Raw genomic sequence first — 17,556 nt, forward strand, 5'->3', positions numbered from 1 at the left:
CTCAATCATCAGTAAAGTGATGGAAGGTGTCATTGACAGTGCTATGAAACAGCACTTATTCACCAATACCCTGCTCACTGTTGCTCAGTTTGGGTTCCACCAGAACCATTCAGCTCCAGACCTCATGTCCAACAGAGCTGAATTCCAGAGGTGAGGTGAGTGTGACTGCCCTTGACAGCAAGGCAGCATTTCACTGAGTGTGGCATCAAGGAGCCCTAGTAAAACTGAAGTCAATAGGAATTAGGGGGAAAAATCTCCACTGGCTGGAGTCATACCTAGCACAAAGGAAGATGGTTGTGGTTGTTTGAGGTCAATCAACCCAGCCCCAGGACATTGCTGCAGGAGTTCCCAACTATCTTCAGCTGCTTCATCAATGACCTTCCCTCTATCATAAGGTCAGAAGTGGGGATGTTCGCTGATGACTGCACAATGTTCAGTTCCATTCGCAACTCCTCAGAAATGTAGCAGTCCAGGCCTACATGCAACAAGTCCTGGATGACATTCAAGCTTAGGCTGATAAGTGGCAAGTAACATTCGTGCCACTCAAGTGTCAGGCAATGACCATCTCAAACAAGCGAGATTCTAACCACTTCCCTTTGATATACAACGGCAATACCATCGGTGAATTCCCTACCTTCTACATCCTGGGGGTCACCTTTGACCAGAAACTTAATTGGACCAGGCAACAAGAGCGGATCAGAGGCTGGGTATTCGGCAGAGAGTGTCTCACCTCCTGACTCTCCAAAGCCTTTCCACCATCTACAAGGCATAAGTCTGGAGTGTGTTGGAATACTCTCCACTTGCCTGGATGAGTGCAGCTCCAACAACACTCAAGAAGCTCCAGGACAAAGCAGCCCGCTTGATTGGCACCCCATCCACCACCTTAAACATTTACTCCCTCCAACATGGGCGCAGCGTGGCTGCAGTATGTATCATCTACAAGATACACTGCAGCAACTCATAAGGCTTCTTTGGCAGTGTAAAGTCCTGACCCTGCAGTACAGACTTACACGAGGCACATGCTGAAGTCAAGGTCACTCTGGACCTGCACCTTTATTTCATAGCTCTCGAGTGACGCACTTGCCTGAGACTTGCCTTTATATACCTGTGTGGAACAGGTATGCAGTGTCTCCTGCAAGTGCACCCCTGGTGGTAAAGTATGCTTGTGGTTACAGGTCATATCTAGTTACAGTCATGTATAGCATGGTAAGATAGAGTTATAGTAGTGTGAGATACATGACATCACCCTCCCCCAAGGTCTTATTGTCTTTATAGATTCAGTCTCTCAGGTAGTCTACGCTCTCACGTGGAGCGTCTTAGTTGTGGTTCAGTTGTTTGCCTTGGTGCCTGTTTTTCTTTCGGAGTGATTGCTGGTATCTTGCCTGGGCTGTCTGTTTCGTTCAGTATGATTGCTGGTATCTCGCCTGGGCTGCCTGTTGAGACTGTCCTTTCTTCAGGTTGTTCCCTTTGTCTGTCCACGAGATGTGGTGTGAGTTCCACATTGTAGTCTGCCTCTGGTTCTGCAGTGTTGTTGGTGAATCTACTTTTTACTTGGTCTGCATTCCTCCGGCAGGTTTGGCCATTGTCCATTTGTATAACCAGTTGCCTGCTTCCTTCCTTGCCTGTTACTGTCCTTGCAAGCCATTTGGGACCCCTGCCATAGTTTAGCACAAACACTGTGTCCCCTATCTCATTCCACCTCCCTCTCAAATTTCGGTCATGGTACTCAGTTAGCTTCCAGCGCTTTGCCTCAACAATTTCATGCATGTCTGGGAGGATTAACGAGAGCCTAGTCTTTAAGGTCCATTTCATCAATAGTTGCGCGGGGGGAACCCCAGTCAACGAATGCAGACGAGACAGGCGGCTCTGCAGCGTGGGACCTTGGATTTTGAGAATGCCTTGTTTAATGATTTGCACTGCTCGCTCCGCCTGGCCATTGGAGGCCGGCTAGAAAGGTGCCGTCTTAACGTGATTTATGCCATGGTCAACTATAAAATCTTGAACATAAGAACATAAGAACATAAGAATTAGGAACTGGAGTAGGCCATCTAGCACCTCGCGCCTGCTCTGCCACTCAACAAGATCATGGCTGATCTGGCCGTGGACTCAGCTCCACTTATCCACCCGCTCCCCATAACCCTTAATTCCCTTATTGGTTAAAAATCTATCTATCTGTGATTTCAATACATTCAATGAGCTAGCCTCAACTGCTTCCTTGGGCAGAGAATTCCATAGATTCACAACCCTCTGGGAGAAGAAATTCCTTCTCAACTCGGTTTTAAATTGGTTCCCCCGTATTTTGGGGCTGTGCCCCCTAGTTTTAGTCTCCCCGACCAGTGGAAACAAACTCTCTGCCTCTATCTTGTCTATCCCTTTCATTATTTTGAATGTTTCTATAAGATCACCCCTCATCCTTCTGAACTCCAACGAGTAAAGACCCAGTCTACTCAATCTATCATCATAAGGTAACCCCCTCATCTCCGGAATCAGCCTAGTGAATCATCTCTGTACCCGCTCCAAGGCTAGTATATCCTTCCTTAAGGTGACCAAAACTGCACGCAGTACTCCAGGTGCGGCCTCACCAATACCCTGTACAGTTGCAGCAGGACCTCCCTGCTTTTGTACTCCATCCCTCTCACAATGAAGGCCAACATTCCATTCACCTTCCTGATTACCTGCTGCACCTGCAAACTAACTTTTTGGGATTCATGCACAAGGACCCCCAGGTCCCTTTGCACCGCAGCATGTTGTAATTTCTCCCCATTCAAATAATATTCCCTTTTACTGCTTTTTTTTCCAAGATGGATGACCTCATATTTTCCGACATTGTATTTCATCTGCCAAACCTTAGCCCATTTGCTTAACCTATCTAAATCTCTTTGCAGCCTCTCTGTGTCCTCTACACAACCCGCTTTCCCACTAATCTTTGTGTCATCTGCAAATTTTGTTACACTACACTCTGTCTCCTCTTCCAGGTCATCTATGTATATTGTAAATAGTTTTGGTCCCAGCACCAATCCCTGTGGCACACCACTAACCACCAATTTCCAACCTGAAAAGCACCCATTTATCCCGACTCTCTGCTTTCTGTTAGCCAGCCAATTCTCGATCTATGCTAATACATTTCCTGTGACTCCGCATACCTTTATCTTTTGCAGTAACCTTTTGTGTGGCACCTTATCGAATGCCTTTTGGAAATCTAAATATACCACATCCATTGGTACACCTCTATCCACCATGCTCGTTAGATCGTCAAAGAATTCCAGTAAATTAGTTAAACATGATTTCCCCTTCATGAATCCATGTTGCGTCTGCTTGATTGCACTATTCCGATCTAGATGTCCTGCTATTTCTTCCTTCATGATAGCTTCAAGCATTTTCACCACTACAGATGTTAAACTAACCGGCCTATAGTTACCTGCCTTTTGTCTGCCCCCTTTTTTAAACAGAGGCGTTACATTAGATGCTTTCCAATCCGCTGGTACCTCCCCAGAGTCCAGAGAATTTTGGTAGATTATAACGAATGCATCTGCTATAACTTCCGCCATCTCTTTTAATACCCTGGGATGCATTTCATCAGGACCAGGGGACTTGTCTACCTTGAGTCCCATTAGCCTGTCCAGCACTACCCCCCTAGTGATAGTGATTGTCTCAAGGTCCTCCCTTCCCACATTCCCGTGACCAGCAATTTTTAGCATGGTTTTTGTGTCTTCCACTGTGAAGACCGAAGCAAAATAATTGTTTAAGGTCTCAGCCATTTCCACATTTCCCATTATTAAATCCCCCTTCTCATCTTCTAAGGGACCAACATTTACTTTAGTCACTCTTTTCCGTTTTATATATCGGTAAAAGCTTTTACTATCTGTTTTTATGTTTTGCGCAAGTTTACTTTTGTAATCTATCTTTCTTTTCTTTATTGCTTTCTTAGTCATTCTTTGCTGTCGTTTAAAATTTTCCCAATCCTCTAGTTTCCCACTAACCTTGGCCACCTTATATGCATTGGTTTTTAATTTGATACTCTCCTTTATTTCCTTGGTTATCCACGGCTGGTTATCCCTTCTCTTACCGCCTTTCTTTTTCATGGAATATATTTTTGTTGAGTACTATGAAAGAGCTCCTTAAAAGTCCTCCACTGTTCCTCAATTGTGCCACTGTTTAGTCTGTGTTCCCAGTCTAAACTCTGCCCTCATTCCACTGTAGTCCCCTTTGTTTAAGCATAGTACGCTCATTTGAGACACTACTTCCTCACATTCAATCTGTATTATTACAAATTCAACCATACTGTGATCACTCATTCCGAGAGGATCTTTTACTAGGAGATCATTTATTATTCCTGTCTCATTACACAGGACCAGATCTAAGATAGCTTGCTCCCTTGTAGCTTCTGTAACATACTGTTCTAAGAAACAATCCCGTATGAATTCTATGAATTCCTCCTCAAGGCTACCCCGTGCGATTTGATTTGACCAATCAATATGTAGGTTAAAATCCCCCATGATTACTGCCGTTCCTTTTTCACATGCCTCCATTATTCCCTTGATTATTGCCCGCCCTACCGTGAAGTTATTATTTGGGGGCCTATAAACTACGCCCACCAGTGACTTTTTCCCCTTACTATCTCTAATCTCCACCCACAATGATTCAACATTTTGTTCATTAGAGCCAATATCATCTCTCACAACTGCCCTGATATCATCGTTTATTATCAGAGCTATCCCACCTCCTTTCCCTTCTTGTTTATCTTTCCGAATTGTCAGATACTCCTGAATGTTTAATTCCCAGTCTTGGCCACCCTGCAACCACGTTTTGGTAATGGCCACCAAATCATACCCATTTGTAAAGATTTGTGCCTTCAACTCATTTACGTTGTTTCGAATGCGGCGTGCGTTTTGGTAAAATGTTTTAATACTAGTTTTTAAACCATGGTTTTTAGTTTTGACCCCTCCTGCAGCCCCTTTATATTCATACATATTGTCGCTTCCTATCACCTTGTGATTTACACTTACCCCAATCTACTCTGTTCTGTTGCCTCTTGCCTTTTGTATCCTTTCTTGGGGTTCTGTTCATCTGAGCTCTCACCCACTCTAACTAGCTCAGAGCCCTCTCCTGGGTTCTCATCCCCCTGCCAAACTAGTTTAAAGCCCTCCCAACCGCACTATCAAAACCACCCGCGAGCACATTGGTCCCGTCTCTGTTGAGGTGTAACCTGTCCGACTTGTACAGGTCCCACCTACCCCAGAAGCGGTCCCAATTGTTCAGGAAACTAAAGCCCTCCCTCCTACACCAATGCCCCAGCCACGTATTTATTTGACTAGCCTTCCTATTTCTACCCTCACTAGTACGTGGCACTGTCAGTAATCCCGAGATTACCACCTTTGAGGTCCTGGCTTTCAATCTTACTCCTAGCTCCCTAACCTCAGCTTTCAGGACCTCAGCCCTCTTTTGACCTATATCGTTGGTATTAATGTGGACCACAACCACTGGCTGTTCCCCTTCCCTCCCCAGAATGCCCTGCAGTTGCTCAGTGACATCACTGACCCTTGCACCAGGGAGGCAACACACCATCCTGATGTCACTTTTGCTGCCGCAGAAGCGCCTAACTATTGAATCTCCTATCACTATAGCCCTTCCCGTCTTCTTCCTCCCCCCCTGTGCAGCTGAGCCACCCACGGTGCTGTGGACTTGGCCCTGGCTGCACTCCCCAGAGGCATCACCGCCCTCGACTGTAGTCAGAATAGAGTACCGGTTGGAGAGCGGGATAGCCTTTCTGCGCTGGTGAAGCATAGACCATTATCACTGACCAATATGTCAGAAATTCCGTACATTGCAAACATGGTTCTAAGGCTCTCCAGAGTAGTGGAGGTGGTGCTCGAGTTTAAAATGGTGCACTCGATCCACTTTGAAAATGCATCGATGACTACGAGGAACATTTTGCCCATGAATGGGCCCACATAGTCTACGTGCACCCACGACCACGGTTTGGTGGGCCAGGGCCAGGGGCTTAGCGGGGCCTCCCTGGGGCATTACTGAATTGGGCACAAATGGTACACCATCGGACGCAGAGCTCCAAGTCCGCGTCAATGCCGGGCCACCAGACGTGGGATCTGGCTATGGCCTTCATAAGCACGATCCCCGGGTGCTCGCGGTGGAGCTCCCGGACAAACGCCTCTCTGCCTCGCAAGGGCATAACTACTCGGCTGCCCCACATCAGGCAGTCTGCCTGTAGTGATAGTTCATGCATGCGCCTATGGAAAGGTTTGATCTCCTCGGGGCAGGCATTGCGGGCCTCTGCTCAGTCACCAGTTAAAACACATCTTTTGACTAAGGATAACGTGGGGTCGCTGGTCGTTCAGGCTCTGATTTGGCGAGCCGTTCATGGGCGAACCTGTGGATTCAAAGACATTGATTGCCATGACCATCTCACAGTCCTGTTCGTCGGACCTTCTGTGGTCACCAGGGGTAGCCTGCTAAGTGCGTCGGCACAGTTGTCTGTTCCTGGTCTGTGCCTTATTGTGTAGTCGTAAGACGCCAGCATCAGTGCCCACCGCTGAATGCGCGCCGAGGCGTTGCCGTTTATTGCCTTGCATTCGGATAGCAGGGACATGAGGGGTTTGTGGTCGGTTTCTAATGCGAACTTGGCCCCGAAAAGGTATTGGTGCATCTTTTTGACACCGTACACGCACGCGAGCGCCTGTTTCTCAACCATACCGTACCCGTGCTCTGCCTGCGAAAGTGACCCGGAGGCAGAAGCTATGGGTTGTAATTTACCCACATCATTGACATTGCTATAAAATGCACCCGACCCCGTACGCTGATGCATCACATGTAAGAACTAGCTTTTTACCTGGGTCAAAAAAGGCTAAAACACTGTTGGAACATAAAAGGTTGCATGCCTTATTGAAGGTGCGTTCTTGGGCGTCCCCCCAAAACCAATCACACCCCTTTCTGAGTAGCACGTGGAGAGGCTCCAGCAGCATGCTCAAGTTCTGCATAAAGTTCCCAAAGTAATTGAGTAGCCCGAGAAAGGCACGCAGTTCTGAGACATTCCGGGGCCTGGGTGCCAGATGAATTGCTTCGGTTTGGGATTCTGTTGGGCGGATTCCATCAGCGGCAATCCTTCTGCCCAAAAATTCAGCCTCTGGCGCGAGAAACAGACACTTGGATTTCTAAACTCTTAGGCCTACCTGATCCAATCGACTTAGTACTTCCTCCAAATTGCGGAGATGGGAGTCGGTGTCCCTGCCCGTGATGAGTATGTCATCTTGAAACACAATCGTCCCCGGGATGGACTTGAGCAGACTCTCCATGTTGCGCTGGAATATAGCAACTGCCGACCTGATGCCGAATGGGCATCGATTGTACATAAAAAGGCCTCAATGTGTGTTGATGGTGGTGAGTAGCTTAGGCGCTTTGGTCAGTTCTTGCGTCATATACGCAGATGTGAGATCTAGTTTCGAGAAAAGTTTTCCTCCAGCCAAAGTGGCAAATAGGTCCTCCGCTCTGGGCAGCGGGTATTGGTCCTGTAGGGAGACTCTGTTTTTGGTAGACTTGTAATCCCCACAGATTCTTACGGATCCATCAGGCTTCATGACGGGGACGATGGGACTTGCCCAGTCACTAAATTCCACGGGTGAGATAATGCCTTCCCTCAGAAGCCAGTTCAGTTCGTGTTCAATCTTTTCCCTCATCATATAAGGCACAGCTCTAGCCTTGTGATGGACCGGTCTGGCATCCTGTGTGATGTAGATTTTAACTTTAGCCCTTTGAAGGTGCCCACACCTGGCTGAAAGAGATGTTCAAAACGACTTAGAACTGTTGATCAGGAGGTCCGTTCCTCTGACGACATGGCGTGAACATCATCCCATTTCCAATTTAGTTTAGCCAGCCAGCTTCTCCCCAACAGTACTGGGAGATCTCGGGGGACAATTCACAGGGGAAGTCGGTTCACCGTCCCTTTGTGTGTGACTGAGAGCATGGCGCTGCCAAGGACTGGGACGATTTCTTTGGTATAGGTCCTTAGTTTAGAAACATAGAAACATAGAAAATAGGTGCAGGAGTAGGCCATTCGGCCCTTCTAGCCTGCACCGCCATTCAATGAGTTCATGGCTGAACATTCAACTTCAGTACCCCATTCCTGCTTTCTCGCCATACCCCTTGATCCCCCTAGCAGTAAGGACCTCATCTAACTCCTTTTTGAATATATTTAGTGAATTGGCCTCAACAACTTTCTGTGGTAGAGAATTCCACAGGTTCACCACTCTCTGGGTGAAGAAGTTCCTCCGCATCTCGGTCCTAAATGGCTTACCCCTTATCCTTAGACTGTGACCCCTGGTTCTGGACTTCCCCAACATTGGGAACATTCTTCCTGCATCTAACCTGTCTAACCCCGTCAGAATTTTATATGTTTCTATGAGGTCCCCTCTCATTCTTCTGAACTCCAGTGAATACAAGCCCAGTTGATCCAGTCTTTCTTGATAGGTCAGTCCCGCCATCCCGGGAATCAGTCTGGTGAACCTTCGCTGCACTCCCTCAATAGCAAGAATGTCCTTCCTCAGGTTAGGAGACCAAAACTGTACACAATACTCCAGGTGTGGCCTCACCAATGCCCTGTACAACTGTAGCAACACCTCCCTGCCCCTGTACTCAAATCCCCTTGCTATGAAGGCCAACATGCCATTTGCTTTCTTAACCGCCTGCTGCACCTGCATGCCAACCTTCAATGACTGATGTACCATGACACCCAGGTCTCTTTGCACCTCCCCTTTTCCTAATCTGTCACCATTCAGATAATAGTCTGTCTCTCTGTTTTTACCACCAAAGTGGATAACCTCACATTTATCCACATTATACTTCATCTGCCATGCATTTGCCCACTCACCTAACCTATCCAAGTCGCTCTGCAGCCTCACAGCATCCTCCTCGCAGCTCACACTGCCACCCAACTTAGTGTCATCCGCAAATTTTGAGATACTACATTTAATCCCCTCATCTAAATCATTAATGTACAGTGTAAACAGCTGGGGCCCCAGCACAGAACCTTGCGGTACCCCACTAGTCACTGCCTGCCATTCTGAAAAGTACCCATTTACTCCTACTCTTTGCTTCCTGTCTGACAACCAGTTCTCAATCCATGTCAGTACACTACCCCCAATCCCATGTGCTCTAACTTTTCACATCAATCTCTTGTGTGGGACCTTGTCGAACGCCTTCTGAAAGTCCAAATATACCACATCAACTGGTTCTCCCTTATCCACTCTACTGGAAACATCCTCAAAAAATTCCAGAAGATTTGTCAAGCATGATTTCCCTTTCACAAATCATGCTGACTTGGACCTATCATGTCACCTCTTTCCAAATGCACTGCTATGACATCCTTAATAATTGATTCCATCATTTTACCCACTACCGATGTGAGGCTGACCGGTCTATAATTCCCTGTTTTCTCTCTCCCTCCTTTTTTAAAAAGTGGGGTTACATTGGCTACCCTCCACTCCATAGGAACTGATCCAGAGTCAATGGAATGTTGGAAAATGACTGTCAACGCATCCACTATTTCCAAGGCCACCTCCTTAAGTACTCTGGGATGCAGTCCATCAGGCCCTGGGGATTTATCGGCCTTCAATCCCATCAATTTCCCCAACACAATTTCCCGGCTAATAAGGATTTCCCTCAGTTCCTCCTCCTTACTAGACCCCCCGACCCCTTTTATAACCGGAAGGTTGTTCGTGTCCTCCTTCGTGAATACCGAACCAAAGTACTTGTTCAATTGGTCCGCCATTTCTTTGTTGCCCGTTATGACTTCCCCTGATTCTGACTGCAGGGGACCTACGTTTGTCTTTACTAACCTTTTTCTCTTTACATATCTATAGAAACTTTTGCAATCCGTCTTAATGTTCCCTGCAAGGTTCTTCTCATACTCCATTTTCCCTGCCCTAATCAAACCCTTTGTCCTCCTCTGCTGAGTTCTAAATTTCTCCCAGTCCCCAGGTTCGCTGCTATTTCTGGCCAATTTGTATGCCACTTCCTTGGCTTTAATACTATCCCTGATTTCCCTTGATAGCCACGGTTGAGCCACCTTCCCTTTTTTATTTCTATGCCAGACAGGAATGTACAATTGTTGTAGTTCATCCATGCGGTCTCTAAATGTCTGCCATTGCCCATCCACAGTCAACCCCTTAAGTATCATTCGCCAATCCATCTCAGCCAATTCACGCCTCATACCTTCAAAGTTAGCCTTCTTTAAGTTCTGGACCATGGTCTCTGAATTAACTCTTTCATTCTCCATCCTAATGCAGAATTCCACCATATTATGGTCACTCTTCCCCAAGGGGCCTCGCACAACGAGATTGCTAATTAATCCTTTCTCATTACATAACACCCAGTCTAAGATGGCCTCCCCCCTAGTTGGTTCCTCGACATATTGGTCTAAAAAAACCATCCCTTATGCACTCCAGAAAATCCTCCTCCACCGTATTGCTTCCAGTTTGGTTAGCCCAATCTATGTGCATATTAAAGTCACCCATTATAACTGCTGCACCTTTATTGCACGCACCCCTAATTTCCTGTTTGATGCCCTCCCCAACATCACTACTACTGTTTGGAGGTCTGTACACAACTCCCACTAACGTTTTTTGCCCTTTGGTGTTCTGCAGCTCTACCCATATAGATTCCACATCATCCAAGCTAATGTCCTTCCTAACTATTGCCTTAATCTCCTCCTTAACCAGCAATGCTACCCCACCTCCTTTTCCTTTTATTCTATCCTTCCTGAATGTTGAATACCCCTGGATGTTGAGTTCCCAGCCCTGCTCATCCTGGAGCCACGTCTCCGTAATCCCAATCACATCATATTTGTTAACATCTATTTGCACAGTTAATTCATCCACCTTATTGCGGATACTCCTTGCATTAAGACACAAAGCCTTTAGGCTTGTTTTTTTAACACCCTCTGTCCTTTTAGAATTTTGCTGTACAATGGCCCTTTTTGTTCTTTGCCTTGGGTTTCTCTGCCCTCCACTTTTCCTCATCTCCTTTCTGTCTTTTGTTTTTGCCTCCTTTTTGTTTCCCTCTATCTCCCTGCATTTGGTGTCAACCCTTGTGAGTTTTGGTCTGTTGCTTTTGTGCGGCCACAGCTGTTCAAAATGTTGGACGCTCATGAGAGATTTGACTAGCTCCCGTGTCCAGTTCCATGTTGACGGGTATCCCGTTGAGTAGGACCCTCATCATTATTGGAGGTGTCTTGTCGTAAGAACAGTGGACATTGATCGTCTTGACCCGCTGTACCCCGGCGTCCTGGGCACTGTCCCCACCGTCTTCTGGTCCGCTTTCCGACCCTTCCGATTCGTATACCAGCCGAGCTGCTGTTTTTCTGCACATGCGAGCCAGATGCCCTGTATAGTTGCACATTCTGCAAACAGCATGCTGAAATCGACACCCTCTTGTTGAGTACCTTCCCCCACATCTCCAGCACGGACCGCTTCCATTGTTTCCAAAGGATGAGCTGCATCTGGTTGATCTCTCTTGAGCTTCTCTCAGTCTGTAGTTGATTGCTCGCATTGTGGGTTGATGAGTTGTGAGCGGCCGTTCATGTGGCCCTTGATGTCTTCTGGCGCCACTGCCTGCTGTTGAGGGCCTGCTCTCCTGCCTTTGCCTGTGTGTGGGGGTAGCAGCTTGTTTCACGCTGTGAACCCCTTGTTCCGATGTTTCGTTAGTTGTCGTACCCGCAGTATAGATCAACCTCGTTTCTTCTTCTCCTGCCAAGAATGTCTGTGTGACCAGTGCTACTGCCTCTAGGATCAAGTTCTTGGTCTCTATTAGCTTTTGGAATATGCCTGCGTGGCCTATTCCTTCAATAAAAAAGTCTCTCAGCACTTCTCTTCTTAGTTCATCGGAGAACTCACATAAACTAGCCAACCTCCGAAGTTCCGCCACAAAGTCGGGTATGCTCTGGCCCACACAGCATCTGTAGTTGTAGAACCTGTGTCTGGCCATGTGTAGGCTGCTCGCTGGTTTCAGGTGGTCTCTCACCAGTGTGCTCAACTCCTCAAACGACTTGCTTGCTGGTTTCTCGGGTGCCAGCAGGTACTTCATTAAGGCGTATGTTTTTGAGCCACAGCTGGTCAAGAGATGGGTTCTTCTCTTGTCTGCCTTATCATCGCCCAACCAGTCTTTGGTTCCAAAGCTTTGCTGGAGCCTTTCTATAAAGTCCTCCCAATTGTCTCCAGCATTGTATTTCTCATCTGAGTGTTGGTAGCCATTCTGTGGATTCTGTGATCCCGTAACTCGTCGCCACTGTAAAGTCCTGACCCTGAAGTACAGACTTACATGAGGCACATGCTGAAGTCAAGGTCACTCTGGACCTGCACCTTTATTTCACAGCTCTCGAGTGCCGCACTTGCCTGAGACCTGCCTTTATATACCTATGTGGAACAGGTATGCAGTGTCTCCTGCAAGTGCACCCCTGGTGGTAAAGTATGCTTGTGGTTATAGGTCATATCTAGTTACAGTCATGTATAGCATGATAAGATACAGTTATATACAGTAGTGTGAGATACATGAGGCAGCATCTACTAAACCCACGACCTCCACCACCTAGAAGGTCAAGGGCAGCAGGTGCATGAGAACACCACCACCTGCAAATTCCCCTCCAAGTTACACACCATTCTGACTTGGCAATATATCGGCGTTCCTTCATCGTCAATGGGTCAAAATCCTGGAACTCACTCCCTAACAGCACTATTATAGTATCTTCACTATAAGGACTTGTGGTTCAAGAAGGCAGCTGACCACCACCTTCTCAAGGGCAATTAGGGATCGGCAATAAATATTGGCCTTGCCAGCGATGCCCACATTCCGGAACAAATTTTTAAAAATGTCTGCGACAACTTGGCACGATAGCCTGAGCCATCTTTGGCACTACTGCTCAGTCATGTTGAGGAAGCTCATCCTCTGCCTGTATACCTTGTGTTGGGAGTTTTGCCTCCATCTCGCTGCAGTCCTATGGTGCACCCCTCTCTCCTGCGGAGCATTTGGTCTTTAAGGAGAAAGCTGCTGTTGTGGTTGCTTTTGCTGCTGCTGCTGGTGGTGTTCATTTGGTTTGATTATGAGGACAGTATAAGTGGGACAGTATAAGTGGCACCCATGCTGATGTAGTCCAGGAGTCGAGGATGACTTGCTTCCACTCTAAAAGTGAGTTCTCAGGTGACTGATGAGTCCAATGTGGGACCTACAGTCTCTGTCACAGGTGGGGCAGACAGTGGTTGAAGGAAAGGGTGGTTGGGGAGCTTGGGTTGCCACATGCTCCTTCCGTTGCCTACACTTGGTTTCTGCTTGTTCATGGCGATGGGACTCGAGGTGCTCAACGCCCTCCCGGATACTCTTCCTCCACTTTGGATGGTCGTGGACTAGGGATTCCCAGGAGTTGGTGGGGATGTTGCATTTTGTCAAGTAGGCTTTGAGGGTGTCCTTGAAACGTTTCCTCTGCCCACCTGGGGCTCGCTTGCCGTGTTGAAGCTCCACGTAGAATGCTTTCTTTGGGAGTCTCATGTCGGGCATGCGGATAATGTGGCTCACCCAACGGAGCTGATCGAGCATGGTCAATGCTTTGATGCAGGAGATGTAGGCCTGAGCGAGAACACTGACGTTGGTGAGTCTATCCTGCCAGTGGATTTGCAGGATCTTGTGGAGGATGCGATGATGGTACTACTTCAGCGTTTTGAGGTGCCTGCTGTATATAGTCTATGTTTCTGAGCCATGTAGGTGGGCAGGTATCACTACTGCCTTGTAGACCATGAGCTTGGTGCCGGATTTGAAGTCCTGGTTTTCAAACACTCTCTTCCTCAGGCGTCCTCGTCGTCAATGTCTGCTCTTGCTGACAGTAGACTCCTGAGGTATGGAAAATGGTCCACGTTGTCCAAGGCCTCATCATGGATTTTGATAATCGGTGGGGCAGTGCGGTGTGGCGGGATCTGGTTGGTAGAGAAACTGTGTCTTACGGATGTTTAGCGTAAGGCCCATGTTCTCGCACACAGTGAAGGTGTTGATGATGGCTTGGAGTTTGGCCTCCGAGTGTGCGCAGACGCAAGCATCGTCTGTGTACTGTGATTCGATGACGGAGGATGGGACGACCTTGGATCTGGCCTGGAGGCGGCGGTGGTTGAACAGACTCCCATCTGTTCTATAATTTAGCTCCACTCTGGCGGGGACCTTGCTAAGGGTGAGATGTAGCATTGCAGCAAGGAAGATCGAAAAGAGCATTGATGTGATGATGCAGCCTTGCTTGACCCCGGTCTGGACGAGGATTGGGTCTGTGGTGTATCCATTGCTCGGGATCACGGCTTGCATGTCATCGTGGAGCAGACAGAGGATGGTGACAAACTTTTGGGGGCAGCTGAAACGGAGGAGGATGCTTCCTAATCCCTCATGTAGTAGATGACAGGTAAAGTGGAGATCAGAGGGCCAATCCCTCAATGTTCTGATACTGAGTAGCAATGCTTCTGAGGTTTCAGAAATTGACATCTGACATCTGACATCTGTGGATAAAATGAAGTGAGCAAGAGCCTTTCCATGAGGCAACTAATGAGGTGTAATGTTGCAGTATTTATGTGCTTTTCCCAGCTCTCAATGAATGAACTCGCCAAGGGACACTGGGTTTCTGCCTCCCCTTCACAGGCGAGTTACCTGAGCTGCGTGAATCCCGTGCTCCTGCAGTAAAAGTCAAAAGCTGGTGTTAAAAACTCTCTCCGATGTTTCTCAACAAACAGTTAATGACTTGAATGAGGTCGCCTACTTCTGCCGATCAGGTCCATGTGGCGCCTTCAAAACAGCCCGAGGCAATGGGATGACGGTGGGTTCCTGATGCGCTCACAATTTCCGGGATTTTTACTGCTGACCCACCCCCAAAACCTCCGCTCAGCAATGGGAAAATTCTGGCCCAAATGTTTTCTAACATTATACTTGATCAACAAAATATTCTTTTAAAATATAGGAGAAAACTGAGAGCCAGCCATTTAGTTTATAGATGAGAATGGAACTTAGCACCAACCAGCCTCATAAAAGCATGTGGTTTGCTCTTTATTTTTTATGATGAGCCTTGCTAAACCCTTATTATCTCACTCACTTCTTGAAGAGTCAATTAAGGTCTTCTGGGGACCTGCTGGATCATTCATGCCTTTCATTTGCGTGTGTTCTTCAAGCTGAAAGGAGATGGGCTGAAGTTAAGATTAGTAAGCTTTCGTTTGTTACATGACGGGAACCTTGTTTTCTATTATAGGAAATTCTAGAATAACTGAAGAATGTGGTGACATTCCAGTCTGACCAATGGATTGTAGCTGCTTGCTCTTGGGAAATATATAAAGGCGGTGAAACTGGAAAGTTCAATGCAAGCCGTGCCATCAAACATAAATAATCTTATAACACATGTGGGACAGTAAATCTGCTAAATCTGATAGACCCATACTTTGAGTCCTTACTGAATAGAAAATATTGCTGCTGATGCACAAAACAGCTGTACTTACAGAAGTCATATTCCACCCTACATCTATACTATATTTTGAGGCCTGTTTGTCTGTCTCTGGGTAATTTGTTCGAAGGGATAATTAAATTATACATTTCACATTTAAACATGCTGTGTGATTGGTTCAGTTATGTGTCTGATTGACAGCTTTTGAATTCAGGAAAGAAAGAATTTGCATTTATATAGCACCTTGGGCTAGATTTTCAGTTGGAGGCTTCTTAGGGCGCTAATGGTGGCGGGTCGGTAAATTTTGCGGCGGAAAATGGTTTGCGATGACAGCCAAAAAATTCGGTTGCTGTACCCTGAGAGTGGAGTGGAACACTAAGAGAAGTGTTCCACACCTCTTTTAGGGCATTAGACCGAGTGAGCAACTGAAAATCCGTTGCTAAAGAGCCAGATTCGGAGCGCCCTAAGAGAGGCATCCCTTCACAAAAAACATTTCCCCCAAATAAAGGTGAATTGCAATAAAAACCCAAAGAAATATCAATTTCACTTAATTTTTTTCAATCATTCCTTCCCTTAGTGTCCTGGGACAGCTCTGCATGCCAGCTTTCTCTGGTAGTCTCACTACGGTGCCACTCTAAGCAAATATCGCATTGCAGTTGAACCCGGGGGCTCGACGCGACTGAGTGGTACTGCTCAACGTCGCAGCAAAACCTGCACCAAATTCCGGGGCGCTAACAGAGGCACATTCCAAATGAAAATCCAGCCTTATATCTTCAGGCTATTTTAAAGTACTTTACAACCAAGGGATTACTTTTAAGTTGTAGTTGCTATTTTCACATAGGCAGCAGTTGCAGTTTTTTTGCATACAGCTTTATCCCACAAACAACAAAAGAATGAATGACCAATTAATCTGCTTTTGGTGATTTTCACTGAGGGAGGAACATTGGTCAGAGACAAGCGTCTAGAAATTGGATGGCACGTGCTTGCTTTTCAGGCGCTAGATGAGTAATCAAGCCGCCAATATGGTGGCACAGAAGCACATGCTCATTACAAGCTAGAATTGTACAGGGAACAAAATAAGCATCCAACGCCCATGCCTGATCATAAGAACATAAGAAATAGGAGCAGGCTGGCTGTGTTCAGGAACACCAGGCCTATAAGTGGGACTGCAGCAGACAACAAGCTAAGTGTTTAAGCTATACTTACCTGAATGTGGAGCCGGAAAGTGCAGTTGTGCTGCTCCCAGCTCCAAATTCTAATCATGTGGGCCTCTGCAGGCCACCGGGCCCAGATATCTGGGTGGGAATCCTGCGGAAATCGAGGCCAAGCTGTTTTTATGTTGGTTTAGTGTCACTGTGACAGGTCATGATACGTGGGTCTTGTGCAGTTGACAACAACACTAAAGTAAACTTGTTGGATACGCTTTCGGTTGTCGAGGAGACTCATTGTTTACTGCTAAGTCCAATTCCATATCCATTGGCAGAATTGTTGACCCATGAAAAACTGAGTCAATGAATCTTCTGCCAGAAAAAGGGAGCTGTGTTTAATTATGAAAATGCTGAAAGATGACATGGATGCCACTTTCTTGGAATCCAACAGAGACAAGTGCCAGTACAAAGGCAGCTCTTATAAAACCAATCCCATTCCTAACCAGATATTCATTCAGTTCCTTTTGAAGGCACTAATTAACAACACTGTGATGTATTTGCAGCCATACTCTGTACCATGCATTGTACCATGTAATTACATGTAATAGCCAACAGATGGGGAAAGCCCGGGAGGCACACAACACTACACCTCGTGCTGCCTCCCTATATAAAGCAGGCTCCCCCTGCAGTGCTCACTTTTTAAGTTTACAATAAACCTAAAGGTGACAAGGTGATCAGCTCCAGCTATGGACCATGTGTGATTTATTATGGTGAAAAGCATACATATCAACTGGCGACGAGAGTAGGATACTAACACGCAGCTATGGCCAACATTGACTACATCGAACGATATTGCGTCGGAGAAGACTGGGATGATTTCATTGACCGGCTGGATCAATGCTTTGTCTCAAATGACTTAGAGGGAGACGCGAATGCCAGCAAACGCAG

At 46.8% G+C, this 17,556-nt stretch overlaps 1 protein-coding gene across 3 annotated transcripts in view; it reads right to left on the reverse strand.

Moving 5' to 3' along the window:
- Positions 1-17,556, reverse strand: part of LOC139267291 (cytosolic carboxypeptidase 2-like) — a 438,496-nt gene that overhangs the window by 382,984 nt on the left and 37,956 nt on the right. The window contains exon 2 of one of the 3 annotated variants that reach the window (XM_070885364.1): positions 15,119-15,194. The exons of the other annotated variants lie outside the window; for them this stretch is intronic. Within the exon in view, the coding sequence (XP_070741465.1) occupies positions 15,119-15,194 (76 nt within the window). The remainder of the gene's footprint in view (positions 1-15,118; positions 15,195-17,556) is intronic. 3 annotated transcript variants of the gene reach the window in all.

Source organism: Pristiophorus japonicus, chromosome 7, assembly GCF_044704955.1.
Source record: "Pristiophorus japonicus isolate sPriJap1 chromosome 7, sPriJap1.hap1, whole genome shotgun sequence".
NCBI classification, from domain to species: Eukaryota; Metazoa; Chordata; class Chondrichthyes; family Pristiophoridae; genus Pristiophorus; species Pristiophorus japonicus.